Raw genomic sequence first — 21658 nt, forward strand, 5'->3', positions numbered from 1 at the left:
AGAATAGTTTACCGACCTATAGACCTGCTTTGAGACTATTTGTAGTCAATAACCTACAAAAATTCACTTTTGCAGTCAGATGAGCTGAACTTTAACTCGTTCAGCTTGTGTGGATTTGTCTGGCATCTCTTTTGATGATGTGTGGAAACGCTACTCATTAAATGGGTTCTTGTAGCCCTAAACTGCTGTTCTCCACTTCCTAGACGTGCCCTGTAATTGCTTGGGCTGAGAGTGGTTCCTGTTTCACCGCTGTGAAACCTCCTCGTCTGCAGGGGTGGGAGGCTGGAGCTGTGGGAATGCTGGGTTTGGAAGGCTCATCCCGCAGGGATCCCTGCTGGGTGTGAGCGGTGCAGACTGCAGTGGAATGGGAGACACAGAGCTGTTGGTGTTGCACTGTTACCCTGAGGGAGGGTTCCTCTGCCGTGGCAGCGTGTACCCCATTCCCAGAGCCCTGGTACCCCATTCCCAGAGCCCTGGTACCCCATTCCCAAAGCCCTGGTACCCCATTCCCAAAGCCCTGGTGCCCATTCCCAAAGCCCTGGTACCCCATTCCCAAAGCCCTGGTGCCCATTCCCAAAGCCCTGGTACCCCATTCCCAAAGCCCTGGTGCCCATTCCCAAAGCCCTGGTGCCCATTCCCAAAGCCCTGCTGCCCCATTCCCAAAGCCCTGGTGCCGTGGAGCGTCCCGGCCGGGCAGGGGGCACGGGACTGCAGCCTGGGAAAGGGCTTTTGTGTGAGGGGAAAAGACACACAGCCTGCAAGGGGGCAAGGACAATTTATTCACATCTTCCTGAACTCATTCTCTGCTCTGGTTTTCCTTTGGGAGGGTGGCACCTGGTAGACTAGGAATTTTCAAAAAATAACAGGGATTTCATATATCTGTTTGTGAGCACACCTGGATGTGTTGGATATTTTGCAGTAGTAATTATGTCTGCACACCTGCTGGTTTCAGTCCCAAAACAGTTTGCCAGACATGCCTAGAGAGATTTATTTCTCCTATACCTGAAAAAGCTCTTTTACCACTGAGTTTTTACTACTCTAAATAAGCCTAAAGAAAAAAAAAAGAGGATTTTTTTCTTGTCTTTGCTTGAGCCGTTGGTATCTCAAACTGAACTGTGGAGTTTGTTAGGGGGAGGAGGGTGTTTGGATGATATTTTAATAGCAATTTGTTTTTGCTTCAATGTGTGATAGAAATACAAGTGACAGGAGTGGGAACAGGAGAGTTGCTGAATTCTGCTGGAATTTTTCCTGTGGGAATCTGTTAATGTTTTTAATTCTCTGAGAGATTTTTCTAAGGTAATCCTTTTGACATTTACATATTTTAAATGACTCTCATTAAATAAAAGCTTAACTTTTTTATATCGAATGCTGAAGTGATGATACTGGAATACCACTGCATAGAAATTCAAATGGTTTGAGGATTATTCTAATTGCAACCTAAGCAAAGTAAGATTTGTGAGGGATATTAGTAGAGAATTGTTCTCTAAAATAACGTAGGTTTGAAGGAAGTTTGATTGTTCTAGCATTTAGCAGATGCATTTTTTTAGACCAAACCCTTTTTGGTTTTAGTGCACGGTGCACTTGGCTGTTTGCTAATTGAAGCCCTCGTTTGGACAAGCGTGGCTTCCCCTCCTCACTCGTGGAGCAAATGTGAGCTGTGCAGGGGCCCCGGGCTGTGCACCCTGTAACAGTCCTTGTCCCCGTCTGTGTCCCCAGGGCTGGCTCAGCCCCTGCAGGAGGGTGCTGAGACAGGCAGGGAGGGCTGGAAGAAATAAGAAGTGGAACATCTTTTCAAAAGAAAGAGCGGGATGGTGAGTGTTGCATCTCTTGCAGGGGACACCCTCTTGCAAGCAAATACTGCCATAAGAAAATGATTCCTGTAATCGTGTCTTTGAACTCCTTTCCCAGGAGGCAGGAGGCACAGCATGAGGAGATCTCTGGGACATACATACAGTGTAGCCCTTTTAAAACATACAGTGTAGCCCTGCTTTTAAATGAACTTTCTTCTGTAGGTTGCACTTCGCTTGTTCAAGCCCTTGAGCCAGAATTTGCTCTCAGACCAGACTAAATACTAAGCAAATTCATTTAATTAAATTTGTTGCAGATATCCTCAGTTAAGAAGAACAGATTGGTCTCCCTGAGGCTAGATGGCATTAACAAGAAAATAAATGTTGTGCTAATTAGAGAACTCATTTTCAGACACCTGGGGTGAAACTTTAAAAAGTCCTAGAGATGTAGGATTGAAAATTCATTTGGAAATGAGTCTTAGGCTTCTAAATCACTTAGGCACTTTTGAAAAATTTACCCAGAGGCTTTAACCATCTCACAATCGTCATATTTAGCACGTTTGTAGCTGTCTGCTCAGCAAAGCACAGTGTAACCATTATCTGTTCGTATCAGTGCACCACAAGGTAGTTCATTATCCCTGGAAGTAAGGGAGAGACCGAGCTACCTGCTGAGCTGAAGGTAGGCTGAATATCATTGTTCTGAGGATGCTATGTGTCAACAGGAACAGACTGATGCTTTCTTGGAGTCGTTAAAGCACTGGTGCACTAAATGTCCATCTATTTGCAACCTCATGGGACTTTCTGTACCTAAGAACTTTTAATTAAATCCTGGTCTTTAGTGACTTGTCCAAGCTCCTGGATAAAGACAGCACAGATGCAATTTTATAGTTCAGCACTTGCTGGAAGGAAAATGAGACGCTTAATACTGTCACACTGCCATTCCTCTGCCAGATTGTGATAGGAAGTAATAAGGAGTCATAAGCTCAATAAAAATTAGGTTTAATATTAAGCCAAATTTCCAGATTCACATATATGATTAGCAGAAAAGTAAGGAAAGAACCAGGCTCCAAAGAGCAAAAAGTCCCTTCATTTGCTTACAGCTCAGAAGTATGTTTTCAGTAGTTGGTTTTTTCTCTTGTAACCGGTCTGAGGATTGTTCTGAACCCTCCTCCTTGTAAAGACATGCATTAGTAGCGTCTGCTTGATGCCAGGTAAAGCCTTCCCACAGCCACGCACACACTGCTGTCTGTCAGCAGAAACCTGTGTGGGGGTAATTAGAAAAAGGCTGTTAAAAGCCTGCCTTGTAATCCCAGCTGGCCCCTGGGCTGGCTCGGCTCTGCCTCGTGCTGAGCACAGGGAGTGCTGCACCCTCGGACCAGCCCCAGCTCCTCACACTGACAGGGCTCCACAAAGGGGGGCTGAGGGCACCAGCACACAGCTGGGGTGCCCAGAGAGGGACCCCTGGGCACAGAATCCTCACTCTCACAGGTTTGTAACCCAGGGTACAGGTGTAACATGTACAGCAGGGTACAGATGGGCACCCGGGAGCTGGATCTCGCCATGGGGCCAACTGTACATCGTGTAATGCCTGTCAGGAGTCTGGATCAGCCGACAGCATCATAAAACAGATGAGTCAGGGCCCTAAAACACGGAGGGGACCCACTGAGCTCATCATTTTCATACCTAATTACACAGTGCTATTGAGAGAGAACTGCACATTATGCTGCACATTATGTTTCATCACTAGTTCTAAAAGATAATTGCATTTAATTAGGACCTATAGATACCATGGTGATTACTGATCTATAAACACTCAAGGTAGACCTGCAAATGAGGTGCAGCAGCAAGTGCATCCACTGAACACGATTCAAAAGTGATGCTGAGGGGCGATGACGAACAGTTGAGCTGTTTTACGTGGAACTTGTAGCTCTAGTCTCTGCTCTGATTCACTGCAATCCCTCTGCTGTGAGCCAGCAGGCAGACAAACACCTGCTGATCTTCCTTACTGAATTTAGCAAAATTTTTGTCTAATCTGGGGTAATATATGCATGAGTAGGCAAAAGTGACAAGAGTTGACATCTGTAGTGGCAAAAGATGACCTTTTCTGTGTGAAGTCAGGTCAGAAATGAAGAAGCAAACATAAAGCATAGCTAGTAATGCCACAGATAAGGCAGTAAACACTTTTCATGGTGAATATATTTTTTGTAATGGACATTATAACACATTTTCCAATGAATTGCAAATTGCAGTTCCAGTCAAAGAAGCTGCTGGTTCCCTTGTCCCAGCACAGGTCTGGAGGGTCATTTGCAGCAAGTCAGAGCACAGAAAAGTCATTCTCATCCTTCTCTGGTGCTTGTGCAGAGCTGCCTGTGCAGGTGTTCCGTGACTGGAAATACCTGGCGAGGGTGCCAGGGCAGGGAGAGCTGCCTGTGGGAATGGTACGGGCTGGGTTTGTGGGAATGGCACGGGCTGGGCCTGTGGGAATGGCACGGGCTGTCCCTGGGAGCTCATCAGGAGCTGTCCTTTGTGTTTCCCTCAGGGGACAGGGCAGCTCCTTCCCCAAACACCAGTCCTGTTCTGTGCTGAGCCCCACCACCTTTGAACCGATGACATGAAGCTGAAGGTATCCATCCCTTTTGATCCTTTAGGGAATACAAACTGCTTGGAATAAAATGTTTAACACAGTAGTCACTGAGTGTGAAATACTGCATTTGTTTTTTCCTGTAACCGTGCTTGGAACCAAAAATTCAAACACTCAAGAGTAATGGAATTCTTGTGTGCACCAGAACTCCAGTCTCATCAGAAATCCTTTGCAGTTATATGTTCACTGCAGTGCTTTTCTGGAAACGGTTGTGAGGGGAAACACACAAGTAGTATTTTTATGGGGAGGAAGGGGAAAGACTTAGCCAAGGGGCTAAAGGGAATGATGAATTGCTTGCCCACTGAAATTATGGGTATCCAGTTTCTTGTGTTGGGTGGCTCTTGCCCTTTGCAGCGGGGAGAACAGGTGACCAATTTTGTATTTCCGAGAGTATGAGGGGTGTGCGTGTGGCCAGCTCAGCACCTCCCTGACAGAGCAGTGCAGCAAAGAGCAGGCTGGACACTGCTTCACAGCTGCTGTTCAGAGGAAATGCTTTACCCTGAGCTGTGTGGCAAACAGAAATAACATTCAGTAATGATAATTCAAAGAGCAAAGGGACCAGGAAAAGCAACATCCTGCTCAGAATATATTCAAAGTTGTCATTTCACTTTACCTTTCATTTTGCCTTCCCCTCGCTAATATCTGTGTCTTCTTCTCACCCCCACAGTTCATTGCTGGGATGGCTCTGCCACCTCCAGATCCCCAGTTTGTGCTCAGAGGTACCAGTGCTGCCATCCACACTCTGCACTTCTCCTGTGGAGGCCAAGAACCCGATCTCCCTGTTCTGTTCTCTGGGTAAGGAAACCAGGATTTCTGGCTGCTCTGAGTGTGCTCTTTCCTTTTAAAAACAAGTGTATTCTTTTGACAAAGTGTGTCTGGAGAAAACAGCAACGTGTGGTTGTGAATGACGGGTGTGCTGTCTGTGCACACACCTTCAGTTTTGGAAACAAAACGAAAAGCATCAGACTGATCACCTGAATGCAGTGGTCACACTAAATCCATCTGTTCCTATTGCCAGCTCTGAGAACGGGCTCATCCATGTCTGGAACCTGAAAACACACAGAGTGGACACAGCACTGGATGGCCATGGACGAAAATCTGTCTACTGTGTGGAGACAATGGGTGGTAAAGACAGACTCCTCAGGTGAGCAAAGCAGAGGAGAACCAGGGAAATAGTTCTTGTCTCTGGGATGGACACGACTGAAGGGAAAAAAGTCTCGTAATTCTGGAGTCACTGAAAGTCTCCCCAACACGTGGAAATGCACTGAAGTACAAAAATACAGAGAAACTCTAGAATGAAAAGTGGGGGGGAAATAGAAATTATTTCTTTATTATGTGAATGTTATGACATCACAACAACTTGGGATCCACAGTGCCTTTATTACTGCACTGAGATCAGGGGCGGTGTTTGGGTAAAGGAAATACATTTGGATTTGAAGTTGACAAACCTTTCACAGCTGGTTCTCAGGGAATATTGATATAAAGAGTTTGTGAATAGAGGGGAGGGAGAAAAGGGAAGGAAAGAAGAGAAGAATCAGAGATGGAGAGTGGAAGACTGAAAATGAGCAAGAATGCTGAGTTTCATGCCTTTGCTTTGTTGCAAAATATCCTCTTGTTTAGCAAGGGAAGGTTGGGTAGATTTGTGTATTTTGGATTAGACAGGTGATCTAGAGTAGATGCCAAAGTGTCTGTATGATTAGGAGGTGTTCTGACATGTTTATCTAGAGAAGACATCTCATAATATACGTGGAACTCATTAGCATTTATATTTCTTATCTGCCTAGGTACAATTCTCAACACTCTTCCCCATAAAATCATATTGAATGAACATTGTTTGTATAATTATAGAGTTCTTCCATACCTCTATTTCTGCTGTATAGTTATAACAGTTCACATAGCAGTGCAATTTTAGGACAGCAGGTACCTGTATTTTAGATTTCTCTCTTCTAAAGCTAAATCACAACAATTTCTTGCAGCACCACATTGTTTGTATTCCCAGTGCTGTAAATGTTGTGTCAGCTTGTCACTCAGCTGAACAGTAGGTGGGAGTTTCTGTATTGACTGAAGAAGTCCCAACAGTCTGCAGATTCACATCTCCTCTGTTTTGGTTTCATACTTCATCAGGTGATCCAGTTAATTAAAGTAACACATGGAGAAGGGATTTTTGGTGACTCCTTGGCCCAGGGGTAGCATGAGGACATATGCCCTGTGCTCTGTAGTTTATGGACTGGAAGTTTCTCCACAGCAGTACCTTGTTCCAGAGGCAGTGGGATCCCAGAACCCTGCAGCAATTCCTGCTGTGCCCTTTGGGCTCCTGGGCTGGGAGAGCCCCCGAGGGCTGTGCCCAGTCAGAGTGAGCTGCACTTGTACCTCAGGGCTCAGGGGGGTGTTTGAGCCACAGCATTCAACATTTGGTGTTTAATTGCTGCCAGTCCCTCTCCTGTCCTGTCTCCACACGTGGCAGTCCCACCAGCCCTCTCTGCCCTCCCTGTGCCTGTGGGACATTGCCCACTGAATAACTGTAGCTTTTTATTTATCTCTGACACCGTCTGTGTTGTCTTGCTGTTTGTCTTTCAGCTGTCAACACATGACATTTCCATTTCATTGCTAGGGTGAACGAGTGTTACACATGTGGCTCTCTGGATACTTTTGTTTCCTTTTAAATTAGATCTGATTAATATGTCTTTTTATTGTGAATATGTTCAAATGCTCATGAGACTTTATAAATACATGCATACACATAAATAGCATAACTGGGCTCACTCAAGCCTCTCTCCACATGGCAACAGCCCGCTGGGACTGCAGGGTGTCTGTCTGGCTCTCGGGCCCTCCCTCCTCCCGGCCAGTTGTGCAGAAGGGACCCCGTTAATTACAGACCCCATTAACAGCCCCCAGCTGCACTGAGCTCAGTGCACTCCTGCCTGGGCCAGTCTCAGTTTGAGCTGCTGCCCTGCAGGCAGAGGGCTCTGGGACCTGCAGCTCACAGATGTGTGTCACTGTCACAGCCAGGGTCGAGACCAGAGGATCTGCCTGTGGGATTTAGCAGAGGGCCGGACCTCGGTGACGGACTCTGTCTGCACGGAGCACGTGGGATTCTGCAGGTGCTCTCTGGTGCAGCTGGCACAGGGACGCTGGCTGATGGCCACGGCAGCCAAAGGCCTGCAGGAGGTAGGACGTGTCTCTTTTCCTGGTGCTTGGGAGGTTGCTTTTGTTACTGAAATGACATCGTTCAGGAGGGGAGCTCTCGAATTCTCTGCTCAAGAGAGGGCAGCACAAGAAATCTTTGGGGTTCTAATCACTAATTTTACTGCCACAAAGATGACTGAATTCTATAACTCCTGCTCTAATGACAGGGACACCAGCCCGAGGTTTGTCTGACACTTAAGTATTTGCAGAGACTGCTGGTCTGCACATGCAGGAGTTCTGAAAACTCTTCTGGTGCTGCTGGATGCTGGGAACAGGAGTCTTTGTGGGGAACTCCTGGTCAGCAGGTCTGCCATCAGGTGGAGGTGCTCAGCTCCCCTCTGAGCAGGGGAGGGGCTCATTTGTAACGTGATCGGGGCCTTTCACCCCGGGCTAATTCCTTCCCTGGGACTGGAAACAGTTGAATTACGATTAGTGGCCAGAGGTTTGCTCAGTGTGAGATAATTGCAGGGTCGGTTTCAGTTCCTACTGAAATGTCCACATCTAATACCACTGGCACTGCACTCACTGACTGACAGCTTTGTTGGCAACTTCCACTTCTGCTTTGTAGAAATCATAGCTTTGTTTTCTACAAAGGACTGTTTTGAGGACATCATATTAAAAGAAATTATTTCAAATACTTGACATCAAAATACCAAAAAAATGGCATAAATATGAAAAGAAATATTGTAGCTCACTACAACTTGTTGATGAGCATAAAAGTTCAGATGCTTTTCTGGTCTGTGTCTTGAAACTAAAAGTTGCATATTTTATACACATGAAGTAATAAGTGCCTGTATTGCAAGAAAATATGAACTCTTTTATTATTCAGAAGTTAAGCACATATTTAAGTACTTTGCTGGCTCACAGCCAGATTGTTCAGCCTTTCACAGCACTGAGTAAGCCTGCAGACACAACCACTGCACCAGTAAGTACAACCACCCTGTGCCATACCTTGTTCTGATCAAACAAAGAACTCCCTCCATTTTGCTCAATAATGTATCAGTTCAACAAAACTGACCAGTGCATTCTGCGGTAAAAATTAAATACTCATCTGACCCAAACAGGACACCCCAGGCTCGCTCACAACTCATCCCTGGTTTGTTCTCATTTGTTTGCTTGGGCCCTGCAGGGGAGGATCATTTGCTGTCTCCTCAGGTAGAAGAGTCCCACTCTGGGTGTGCCCCTTGCACTAGAACCGTGTCACGTTTCCATAATTCACAGGAGCTCCCATAATATACAGTCCTTCCAAATAGGCAGCACTGTGAGACGCAGTACATTTCCAGCTTATGATTAAAATTAAGACTTAATAAGTGTTTATGCTTGGCTGGTGCCCAAAAAAAGAGTAATTTTGTCTTAAAGCAGGTTCAGTCCATAAATAATGAGATCTGAACAGGCATTTATTTGTTCATGATTGCATTTAAATCACCAATTATGAGTTACACGCACTTTTCTTGCCAATTTGCCAGAAACATGTTAAAAGCTTTATTAATGTGAAAAAGAAAAAGGGTGTGTTTCCTTGTGGCCAGTTTTAGCCACCCAGGAACACTATTAACCTCAGGCAAAGGCAAATCTTTCTTCTATTAAGCAAAACCAACATAAACACAGCACTTCAAGTTTTAGGTTACAGTTGTCAAAATATATGAAATAGTATTTATTTCTAAGGCTCAGTTACTTTTAATGCAGACAGCCTCTGGAACTGTCAGTCCAGCACAGGCAGCAGCTCATGCCTGCCTGCCTTCTGCACAAAGCTTTGCTCGCTGGGTTTTCTTTGGCCTTTGCAAGCCCAACTGTGGCCCTCGTACCAGTTCATCTGTTTTCAGTCAAGGCAGAGCGAAGGTTTTTTCCTTTTAACCTGCAGAAGTGCATTTATCACACCACACTTACCCTTCCTCATTACGTCGCAGTTGCAGTTTCACTCTTGCCTAGGAGGCCTTTGGAGAGACAGTGATGAAAGATGCAAGATGAGGGCAGGTCATCCTTATATTTACAGCCCATTTCCTGCCACGGCTAACTTGGTTATTATGTTGATAGCAAGAAAGTTGCCAAGAGAAAAGCATCTTTTGTTAAGAGTGTAGCTCCAAAGAACCAGAATTCCCAGCTGATGAGCCTTTGGTCTGTTCCAGGTTTGGCTGCAGACTGGATGGCTCTTGGCTGTAGTCACTGCTCCTCCAGCGTGGGGAACAGTTTCCTGCTCTGGCCCCGTGGCTCTGGGAGCGCCGTGTGTGCCGAGTGCGGTGTGTGCCGAGTGCGGTGTGTGCCGTGTGGTGCCGCAGTCCTCGAGAGCAGCTGGCTGCTGGCAGGCTGGCTCACAGCCTCCAGAAAGAGGAAGATGTTCTGGCAGGCTTTGAACTAAAGGGATGGGATTGGAAACCATCGCAGCTGCCGTGGTCGTGATTGATGGCTCCCCGCGGAGCCGCGGTTGTGGAGCAGCTCCTCCGATGCCCCGGGAGGTTCCGAAAGGGCCCGGGACGGCGGGTGCTCATTTACCAAGCGGTTTGAGTCGTTTAATTTTACAGCATAATGCAGACCATTGTTTATTTAATTAAAAGAAAAGATCACCTTGGTGATTAGGGGTGTGTTTGAGAAACAGCCATGTTTCTGGCAGCAAGGTTTTGATACTCAAAGCTTCTATTTCTTCATAGTTCCAGGCTTGAGAACCAGCCCAGAGCTGAGGCACTGCCACGTCAGTCAAGACTCAAAACCTTCCAGTGCCAAATAGAAAAGGCAGACTCCTGATCTTGCCTGCCATCATCCTGAGGTGGAAATGAGCTTCTTCCTTGGCAGAGGAATGACTTGCCCAATGTTTAAAAAAAAATCCAGAAAAACACTAGATCCGTAATTCATTACCATCAGTGCAAGCAACAGGGGAAGCTGCTCTGTAGAGAGAGCAGGTGTTTAACACAGCATTGTCTGAGCCTGCTTTGAACAGGGTCAGACAACATTGTGTTAAAAATACCTGTGTGCTGACGCTGCTGCAGCCGGGGAGCCCGGTGAGTCTGGGCCAGGCTTTGTCAGTGCAGTCGGCAGGAGATAAAACATCCTCCTGCCATACACACACTGCCTCTACTTCTGTGTTACCACAACAGCACAGAGCAGAGAATGCAAGTGTCCAGAGGGGAACACAGCCAAAAAATTAGCAACAGAGAGGGAAAAAGGAGAAAGGAAGCAGGGCTGTGTTCTCAGTTTAAGCAGTCTGCAGTGTTATCTGTTGTGTGCACATATCATCTACTGTTTGGAAAGAAGACTGTAATGCAGATGAACTGGAGGAGTGGAGAAGAGGATGTGCTCGCTCTGTTCCTACAACAATGCACTTCTTTAGAGAGCTGGAGATTCCCCTACAGCTCCAACTTAGCATGCATTCCTCATCTTCCTGCAGACAGTTTTTACTGGAGGAGCTTATACTAACCTTAATCACCTTAAAAGACTTGTGTTTTTAAGAGCAGAATTTTGACCTGGAGCCTGACCAACTCCTCTTGTTTTCCTGATGTCAGGTTCAGGTTTTGGAGCTGCCATCCAAGACGTCAGTCTGTACCTTGAAGCCAGAGGTGGGTGCCAAGCTGGGCATGCCCATGTGTCTGAAGTTATGGCAGGTAAGGCAAGAGTGCCTGCTAATTGTGAAATGTTTTCCCTGTGATTCATTTTATATGAAGCACATGAATCTTTCTTCACTTGGATTTTGATTTATTATCAAACCAATCAAGTAATTATACTATTAAAGGGGGGAAAGATTTGTGAACATCCTTAATGTAACTTTCAGAGCTTTCCAAGCTTTAATGGAAGATTTGCAAATGCTCGGGGAAAGCTTTATATCCTTAGGATAGATACACTTTTTGCATCAATCAAGAGGAAAATGAATGACTTACCAAAGCCACTTGTTTGATATGGTTTCTCACTGCATTAAGAATGATGAGAAATGACTGGGTTGCCTGAAAACTGTGATTTTAATGGCAGATTAAATTCACTTCAATGCCCTCAGGACGAGGAAGCGCTCTATGAACATTTCTATTCCAGACATACAACAGGAACAAAATATTTATGGTGGTACTGACTTTGGGCAAAAAGGTAAATAAAAGCAGTTAGTGAAAAAAACCCATATTTGCAGAATATTTAGCCAGTAATGTTTATGGGCTGCCAACAGCGAATGACAAGTAATAGAAAAAGGTGGCAGTAGAGGGAGGAAGGAGTTGAAGTGATTGGCTCTAAATCTCCAAAGAATTGGTGGCAAAGCTGATTCCCATTTAACCCCCTGACCACACACTGTGACAGGTCTGCAGGACCATCGATGCTGATGCCAAATGTGTAGTTCCTGCAGGCTCATCTCAACATTTGTGTTGGTTTCAGGAGAAAACATTCTCAATCAGAGTTTGAGGCCTTAGTGTCTTCACTCAAAGTCCTGAACCAACTGAAATCTAGAGGAATTCATTTGCTGATGTCAGACAAAAGTAGGAGAGGCCACTGTTCAAGTCCCATGCTGTAATTAAAGACTAGGAAAAAAATAGAAGGAAAATTAAATAGGCTGATTAGGCTTTTATTAAACAAAGTTTCTCCTAAAAATGCAGTCAGTGTTCAGTGCTCGATGAAATGAATGGGGCTTTCTGTCTCCTGGACATTTTTTAATAAGATGGAGATAACTGAGAAAATGTTCAGTGTTGAAAATTTTGTTGCCTGTATAAGAAGTCCTCTGTCTTGCCATATTTTCTGCATGCATTAATATTGCTGTTCCTCTAGGAAACAGAGCAGGTGCAGAGTCTTAATTTCATGTAGTTTTTAATTTTGTTGCCAGTGGGGATAAAGCAGAGAACTGGGAACTGGGAGAGGTAAATTATTCCATGCAGATTCTGACTCTGAGAACTCACCACAACTTCCTAGACTGCACCAGGCAAGTACAGCTAATCCTGACAGTCTCACAGCCGTGTCTGCTCTTTTACAAATGTGTGCAACTTGGTTTGAAAGCATGGGGAGCAGGACACCCTTAAGGGCAAATAATTCCATGTGGGGTACCAGAGTGATGCTCTGCATTCAGTTTGTGGTGGCACTGGTGGCTCTCTGAGCAACCCTGTCAGCACAGAAGAGCAGAGCAGGGGCTCAGCCCCTCCTGGGCAGGATCTCTGCACACAGCTGGGCTGGGCAGGGCAGGGATGGGCACGCCAGGGGCTGCCTGAGAGACTGTTTGGTGTTGGTGAGGGCACAGGGAATGAACAGGCTGGAACAGAGGCTGACAGGGAGAGAGCCCCAGGATGGCCTGAAGGAATTCTGCTGGGGTGGCTGGCCAGGGAGAGCTGGGGCTGCAGGCAGGGACCATCCTGTGTGCCAGGGAGCCACGGCTGAGCTCAGGGACACAACAGCCAGCAGGAACGAGGGACTGCTCTGCACAGCACAAGGCAACCAAGGCTCAGGGCAGGCTTCCCCTAAGCAATCAAAATGCTTCAAGCTGTTTATTTGGGGCGTTTTGAGCACTTTCTCCCCTATTTTTCTAGGTCTATCCTTAAACATACTAGTTCATTCAGTAAGTTTTTTCTTGTGAAGATTTATATTCTTAAATACAGTGTCCCTTCCGTTTCACACCTTCCTGCTATTACTAATTGGGTGGAGTAGGATTTGCAGGAGTAAGGACAGTCTTCCCTTAAATTTTGTGCTCTCCTTGGGGAAGGCATCGTGTTGCGTAATGGTGCAAACAAAATAATTCAGCGAGCAGAATACATGTCGAAACTGGAAACGCCGAGTTATTACTTTATATAAACTGTGGCAATTATTCCTGTGGAGTTGACAGCAGATCACCTTTTCTTCCTTCCTTGACACTTATCCAAATGCAACAACAAGATGTTGTGCTTAGGAAGAGCAGTGATTTATAATTGAACTTTCCTACTGGCACAGGCCACGCACGGTGAGACGTCTCCAGCAGTGTCCGTCCCTGGAACTGCGATGAACAGGGCTGTGAGGGGAGCCTGCTGAGGTCTCAGCCTGAGAACTCCCCTGAGCTTTCCAGAGCTTTTATTGCTCAAGTTCATGTACTCATTGAAATATTACACTTCATGTGGTTAGCAAAGTCAGGAAGAAGCAGTGTGGGAGACTTTTATTTCACAGGAGACAGTACTTGGTTTTTAAAATAGACCAGTCTTAGATCTCACTTGCAAATTACTGGTTTTCAAATCTAAGCTGAGATACCCACAACACAAAAAAAAACATTTTTGCTTGGCATTTCTGGAAATGCTGAGCACTCACCTGTGTCTCCATCTGCACGAGGGCCCTGAGCTCCATGAGGGCTGTTTGGAGTAGGGAGAGGAGCCAACCCTGCCCCTCCATACCACATTTCACTGGCTAGTGACAGAAGAGCAGCACAAATAATTGTGGAGCTTTTTTATGCTTAAACTCGGGGCTTTTTTTAAACTTAAAAGTACCTGTGAAATACTTTGTTTTGCCTTGAAGGTTTTATCATTTATTAAATATAAATAAAATCTGGAATGTTCATTTAATTCAAATTTTTTAACTTTTCCTTGGTATGAAAAAGCAGATCCAAATACCTGATGAGTTAACATTAATTCACGTGTATTTGACATGTATTCATTGCTCTGATGTTATATTATTTTAGTAAATCAAAAATTTGACAGAAAAATTGTTCACAGTTCTGGGCACTATGAGAGATCTGCTTTGTGGGCCTTTCTAGCCAGAGCATGCTCCCTACCTTTTCAAAGGAAAAGGGGTCTGAAAAGAAAGAAGGAGGTTCCTGCAAGATCCCAGGTGTGGACAGACCCCTTCAGAAGGATGATGTAGGGGATTTCCTACATTTCCAAGGATTTCCCCTTGGCTCCCTTCTCTTAAGGGGCAACAGTTCTTCCCTGCTCAGTGAGATCCTTTCCTCATTCAACCACTCCCCTGGGCTGAATAAGGTGAGGAAGCACATGAGGCTGTTCCCTGACCTGTTTAACTCCCCCCAGGACAAATAAGCAGCAGTGGGAGAACAGTGTGGACCATAAATGAGGCAGTGAGCCTTGGGCCACTGCAGGTTTGTGTCATGGCACTGACAGCCAGCGAGCTTGACCTCAGTCAATAATGTCATACTGGTAAAAATGAATTCTGTATGTTCTTTACCTTTGTTTTGAACTGAATACCAAGCAAACAAATCCTGTGGGAGCAGACAGTGTTTGGAAGGATCTGAACAGCCTATTGGATACATTTCTTAGATGTGCCTACACGAGGTGGCCAGAGTCCCAGTGTCTATTTTGATGTTTCTTCTCCTATTGAAGAAATAACTGGCATTAACAGATGCCTCATTTTTAGTTGCTTTTCATTGGGGATTTGCATCTTCACTCTTGTAACCAGTCACTGCTCACGGGATCATTAGTCTTTTGGCTGGAGCAATGATGAATATTTTCCTTAAGTGTGACACGTAATCCAGTAATGTTCCCTTCTTTGAGTTATTTCAGAGGCTTAAATAAATTAGGTGTCTGCCCAGGGTGCCGTGGCCTTTGGCCTGTGACATCATTAATCAAAAGAGCTTTCAATTGGTTACAGTAGGACTGGGGGCCCATTAACCCCTTGGTGCCTCAGTGTTCAGTGTTGTCCTTGGAGCACAGGATCCCCCTGTGTAACCCTGCCCCTGGCAGTGTGGGACTGCAGTCCTTGGCAGGGCACTTCTGTCAGTGCCCACGAGGGCTGCAGGGCTTGACAGGAACTCCGTTACTCTGCAGAATTTTCTTTAAGAAGTGCAGACAAAGTTCAGACCCTGAAGTAAAGCTCCTGAGAACTTCAGGCAGCCTCTTTTCGGCTGTTGCAGAGGGCAATAGTTTGGATTTTCAGAGAAAAATTTTCTATATCTGTGTGTATATATGTGTGTGTGTACGTTAGATATATATTATATATATAAAATTTAGAATTTAATCTGTAGATATAAACCTCCTAAGTTCATAGTACCTAGTAGTGCCTTCTGTAAGTGGATGGACTCTCAGGATTCGACATTCACACTCCTAAACACTTTATCACTTCTACTCCAGTCAGCATTTTCATTTATTCTCTTGGTGCTTGGACTGGAACCTACCTCGGGATGGTAATTTTCCTAACAGACTATTTACTTCTCAAACAATTTTACTTTTTCCTTGATCAGCTCAGCTGTGGTTCCCAACCCTTGCTTCTGGCTGGCTATGAAGATGGATCAGTGATCCTCTGGAATGTGACAATGGGAAAAGCCTTGAGCCAACTCATTTGCCACCAGGAGCCAGTGATGAGCCTCGACTTTGACTCGGAGAGGACCAAGGGGATCTCGGGCTCTTCTGAAAAGGTGCTTTGCATCTGGAGCCTCAATGAGCAACAGAACCTCCAGGTCAGCATCACTGGCCCTCTAGTGTCATTTATCCCACTCTGCACTAACGGTTTGATAGACTAAAAAAATATTTAGTCATGAAGAGGAGTTGTTGCAGATCTCTAGCTAATTAATCACAGACTGGTTAGAATGTCTGTGCTATGTGACCAGACTTAGCAAAAGATGGTGAGGATTTAGAAAAAAAAGAAAAAAACCCCTCTCTCACATGTTTCTGGTTTTACCAAAGTTGCAACAGGCACACAGGCCTAGCATTACTCAAGCCATTGCCTCTGTATCTTCATTTATCACGTTAGTAGTATCGAGCTCTCGGAATGCCCTAAACATTATAAATGAGTTACAAAAATGAGAAACAAAGGATTGCTTTTCCAAAGGTTCTGCTTGAATGGCTAGAGCTTTCTTTCCACTGTGGGAAAGACAGAAGTATTCCATGAAATACTTCACAGAAAAAAGAGTAGGAGTAGCCCAAGAGGCACCAAGAGGACAAGAGGCTCAGGCAGCCACCTTCCTTTGGCACCTACGGAGCCCCACAGAGACACAACATCAGGCAGTTGGTGCACCAGTTTGTGCCCAGTGACACACCTGGAGAGGCTGGTTTAGGAGGAGACACCAGTTCAGTGAATGGCCATAAACATTGCTGGTATCTAGACAACCTTAGCAGGTGATCCAGCAGTGCCAAGGGGGAAGCAGGATTTACCCAGGTGTGGAAATGAAGCGCATAAATAAAGGCTCATGAACATTAAAACAGCCAAAGCATCCCTCTTTAAAGTGGCAGTTGTCCCATGAACAAGGGGAAGGACCCTGTGTGCCCCACACCATCCTGGAGAAGAGAACTGTGGATGCACCAGTTCATGGGAGAACAGTAATGGCTGTTCCAGCCACGTTGCAGCTTTTATGGAGATTTTTGTAGGTAATGCAGCAAGTTAGTGCTGTTTTCTGAATGGTGCTACAGGAAGAAAAGCACATGCTGGGCCATCCAGCATTGACTCGTCACCAAGGGGTCACTACAAAGGTGTGGAGTCTGCAAGGCATCCCCACAGAGCCAGCTGCTGGGGCAGAGCGTGTGGGGCAGTGTGGGGACACGGCCCCGGCCCAGCAGGGTCTGAGCCACAAGGCTGGGCCACAGTTGCCATGGTTTGGGTTTGTTGGGTTTTTTGGTGATCTTTGCCCAGCCTTTCTGCCACTACTGTCACCATCTGCACGTGGTGTCCTTAGCTCAGGGAAGGGGAAGGAAGGTGAGCAATCCCAGTAAGAAGCTTGGTATTGAGACTAGTTCTCTAAGGCCAAGGTGTCAGGAATCTGACACCAAGACAGCCTTCTTAAAGCTTCAAATACTCTGGTGCTGGAGAGGAGGTCATTCCTTCATATTAATTATAGCATAACTTTTTCCTAATTCAAAGGAAATATTTTTCTTCACAGCACATTCCAGTTATGAGTTAACCCTAATGGAGGGCTACAGGTACAACTCATGGGAAAAGCAGTTGTTCACCTGAAATGTTCCAGGTATTGTTTTTCATCAGGTATTCACATTCCCAGGAGATGCAGGATTAGCTACACCCTCAGCAGCTCACACAGAGATAGTAGCTTTTCACAGAAGAAATTTAAATGTCAAGTATTATAAGCTCCAAGCAATGTTCCTGTGCTCCATGCGAGTATGAATGCCCTAACAAAATGCATCTTTCACAGGAGAACTAGAGATTGTCAAGGACATAGATTAAGTTTTTTTCCACTATTGCATTAATAATATAAACCAGATGGGGATTTTTTTTTCCCTGACATTCCAGGTACCTGAGGTAATGGTAGACGCTGGAAAGCCACTCAGTGGCACATTATTTTTATTCTAAGAGGTTTTAATAAGTGAACACGGGCAGAGCTATCTGCCGGTGCAGAAATAATGATGCAATGATGGTGCTCAGCTCTGTTTGAAGTGGCAATGTTCCAGTGTGTCAATGAGGAGATGATGAAGGTAACTGCACAGTTTATTGCTATGGGGAAAGTTTGGGGTATTGTCTTCTACAGGAAAGTTGCTGAAATCATCACTGTCAGCAAATGCCGGGATTGGTTATGAGCCTTCTGATTTGGAGGAGATAGTGTAATTATGTGATGATGTTTGTGGTAGAATGTAGGAGGTAAACAGCTTCTGCAGGTGAATAAACAAAGCAGAACTAAGAAATCTGATAACCACAGAAGCTCCTTTATATATGACAAGAAAAAAGTTCTATAAGATGTAATGTAAGTTTTGTTAGTTTGGTTGCTGAGGCTTTTCCCCCAAACACTAAAGCTTAGGCTGCTGCTATTTGGCTATTTTTCTAATAAGCAGAGGGCTTAAAGACATGCTTTGGGTGTAGATGCAGGTGTCCTTGGGCATGACTGGCTGAAAGCAGCTCACCTGTTTTTACCTCTTTGTTTTCTTAATTACAAGCTGGTTTTCTGGTTAGGGAATGATGTTGGTATGCATTAGACTACTGTAGTTAGTGACTTAGTGTAGTAAGTCCCTGGATGGCACAAATGCTGGCACTAGGATTTCACCTGGCTGCATATACCTTGAGCGAGGTGCTGCTTTGCTCCTGTGTTTGCAGATCATGCACAAATGCCCCCTGTTCCTCCTGCTGCACAGCCACGGGCAGGGCCATGCCAGGCCCCGTTCAAGCCGTGGCTTGCTGAGTGCTGTGTCTCCCTGGTGCTCTGTGGATCCTGCCCAGGAACTGCCAGGAACGATGGCAGCACCACACCTGGGCCTGGCTGCACCCATTAGCCAACAGTCCCAGAGCAAGGCCCAGCTGGCACTGCCAGGCTGGTGAGGGAAGGAACAAATCCTTCCTTCCCAGGACACTTAGGCCCACAGAAATTCCACTGAGGCCGTGCTGCATGAGCCTAACCTGCGGGGCTGGGAACACAAGCACTAACCAAACACAGGTTTGACAGTGGCAGCCCCACAAAAAGGCCCCCATACAGCCTCCTGCTCCTCATTAGGCTTGAGCAAAACTTGCTGTCCTCTTCTGAATTGGTTGGAGACATATTCTTCAGGTTCTCTTTAAAAGAGGGATGTGTGGAGCAAGTAAGAAGCATGTCAAGTTTCATTTAGCCTTTTTTCTCATCAAACTACACACTTCTGTTTGAGTATGTAGGTAGGGCAGTTGTTACACAGCTGAAAAATAATTGCTTATGGCTTTGTGTCTGTAAGATTCCAAATATGTTCAACTGCATCTGAAACTAACTTTGACCAACATTTCTGGAGTTTTCTATGCCCAGTGTAAAGGTTAAAGTTATCTGCAGTTAATTTGTTCTCTGTAATCCTGTACTAACTGTGTATCATGGAATGTCCTTCAAGGGGGAAAGCTGCTCCCATGGAATGTGCTTGTCAATCCCCTCCCACCTGAGACAAACAGCAAACACCAACAGTGTATTAAAACAGGCACTGGAGGATATTGGGCTTTAGCACAAGACAGCTCCAGACTCGGGCTTAAGTAGACAGACAGTGACAAAACAAACACATCCTTTCCACCTGTGCTGATAAATAACTGTGGTTCTGGGCCAGGGTCACACCACAGGTGCCTTTGCCACTGTGACAAGAGCTGGGCTGTTCCACACACACACACACACACACACACACACACACACACACACACACACACACACACACACACACACACACACACACACACACACACACACACACACACACGGGTGCACACTGTGTGTCTCTCAGAGCCAGAGTGCTCACTGATACAAGTTACCTGAGGGGAGAGCACCAAACATATTATATTAAGCTTTTTTTCTGTGCTTCAAGAGAAACTTGTGTCAGTGAAGTGAAAACTTTTCTTTCCAAGGGCTAAGTCCTCTGCAGCCCCAGTGCCTCCTGAAGGAAGCCCAATGCCTTCCAGTATAATTGTGCCCCTCAGAAACTTGTTCCCCAGTAGTCTCCAAACAGCAACAAAAGGCTCCCAAGATTGAAATCAATAACTTGGTCATAATCCCCTTCTTGGAATTTGGTGTAAATAAAAGTCTCTTGAGAAGGAGTACTAGAAATACAGATTTCCTGACACTGTAACCCAATTCCTGGAAACATTCCTTTCTCAAGACTGAGGTAGATGCTATAACAGCTTATTGGGGGTTTTCTGGGGGGCCACAGTAGTAGAAATGAGTAGCAGGTACTCATCAGCTCCAAATCTCAGCCTGGGAATATTGCAGAAGCAGGGAAAATATATGGCCTTAGCTCTGAACATTGCAGCTCATGCAAGAATAGCTGGAAGAAAAGGGCACAGCTGTGTAGTCTGGTGCTCAAAACCTTGACTCAGAGCTTTACTTGAGACAGAATATAAATTTCAATGCAAAATAAACTAAAAACATAAAGGGTTTATTTTTAGACAATGGTGCTGGAGGTGGGAAGGCTCAAGGTAAAGGTGTTTTCCATCTCTGTCTACAGTTGTTCTCCCTAAACACCATCCCCCCGTGGTGAAAAGCTCCACAGTGTGTGTGACACGGGTGTGTATGGGTGGGCACTACACCTGCTAAGGTGCCAAAAGGTTCTTTCTCTTCTGTTTTGAACAACTGGAACTCAGCTGTGACTTTTTCACCCAGGTTTACAAAACACATGAACTTGTCAACGCTGGCATATCTGACATCACCATCCGTCCAGACAAGAAGATTTTAGCAACAGCAGGGTGGGATCATCGCATCAGGATCTTTGGCTGGAAAAAACTGAAGCCCTTAGCAGTGCTGGACTATCACACAGCAGCTGTGCACTGCGTGTCCTTCTCGGAGCACAGGAACCCCCGGGAGAGGCTGCTGGCAGCCGGCTCCAGGGACCAGCGCATCAGCCTCTGGTCACTGTACACCCAGAGCTGACACCTGCAGGGACTGGGCAGCGCTCCTGACACCGGAACTCAGCTATGGAGGGAGCTCGGAGCATCTGTCTCCAGGCTGAAGAGAGAGTCCCAGGTTAATTCCTAATGCTGCCTGTTTAACCTGCAAATTTTGTTTTCCAGAGAAGGATTTTTAAAATCCACAACAAGCAGAAAAAGGCCAGTCACAAACAAAGACAGAACCAAGTTGCTTTGGGTTCTGCTACAGGTTTTGCAACAGCTTTTCTTTGGCAGGTTGCTGAAATAACGTGCCATTATCTCTTGTGAAAAAGGACTGGAATCCCTCAAACTGTGGTGGGGGCAGAATACATCTGTTTGTAAGCCATTTATGTAACCAAGAATTTGAATCAGTGCAAAATATCACTCTTTCTTGAAAATTTATACCCATTAAACCACCTCCAGTGGTTTCTCATTGTCAGTTACTTTTTCTTCCCTGTAACTGAAAGGCTATCAGAACAACCTTGATTTGTTCACACTTCTGTCAAGTTTCTAACTTAAACGAACAGCCAGGAATGTGACTAGGGACGGCCTTTGGCACTTATGAATTTCATTATGTCTCCTGTCACCTCAAGCCTCACAATTAATCACAAGAAAGAAAGGGAAAAATCTTCCCCTGCACTGCACTGCAAAGCTTTGCAAAGCCCTTTCCAGAGCAGTGCTAAATCCTTCCCATAGACCGACGAGCTGAAGGATTTGAACTCAGCAATCCAATTAGCACCCTTCTCCTCGGAGAGTTCGGGGTAGGTTTCAGCATGGCAAGTCTGGGATTCAGCCACACAGCTCTCATTAACATTTAGGGCAAGTGCTGGGGTAAATCCCTACCCACACGGGGCAAATGGCTCCGTTAACTTGTCATCTCTAGGGC

General features: G+C 45.5%; 1 protein-coding gene across 2 annotated transcripts in view; it reads left to right on the forward strand.

The window, feature by feature from the left end:
* GNB1L (G protein subunit beta 1 like) overlaps positions 1 to 21205 on the forward strand; it is a 40453-nt gene extending 19248 nt beyond the window's left edge. For both annotated transcript variants that reach the window (XM_051769116.1, XM_051769117.1), the window contains exons 2-7: positions 5096 to 5223; positions 5447 to 5572; positions 7434 to 7596; positions 11106 to 11204; positions 15716 to 15931; positions 20510 to 21205. In XM_051769116.1, coding sequence (XP_051625076.1) covers positions 5096 to 5223; positions 5447 to 5572; positions 7434 to 7596; positions 11106 to 11204; positions 15716 to 15931; positions 20510 to 20776 — 999 coding nt within the window. In that variant the 3' untranslated portion in view covers positions 20777 to 21205. The remainder of the gene's footprint in view (positions 1 to 5095; positions 5224 to 5446; positions 5573 to 7433; positions 7597 to 11105; positions 11205 to 15715; positions 15932 to 20509) is intronic.
* The last annotated feature ends 453 nt before the right edge of the window (positions 21206 to 21658 follow it).

The sequence above is a fragment of the Manacus candei genome, unplaced genomic scaffold (assembly GCF_025592945.1).
Source record: "Manacus candei isolate 608988 ecotype Guabito, Panama unplaced genomic scaffold, ASM2559294v1 h1tg000103l, whole genome shotgun sequence".
Lineage (NCBI taxonomy): Eukaryota > Metazoa > Chordata > Aves > Passeriformes > Pipridae > Manacus > Manacus candei.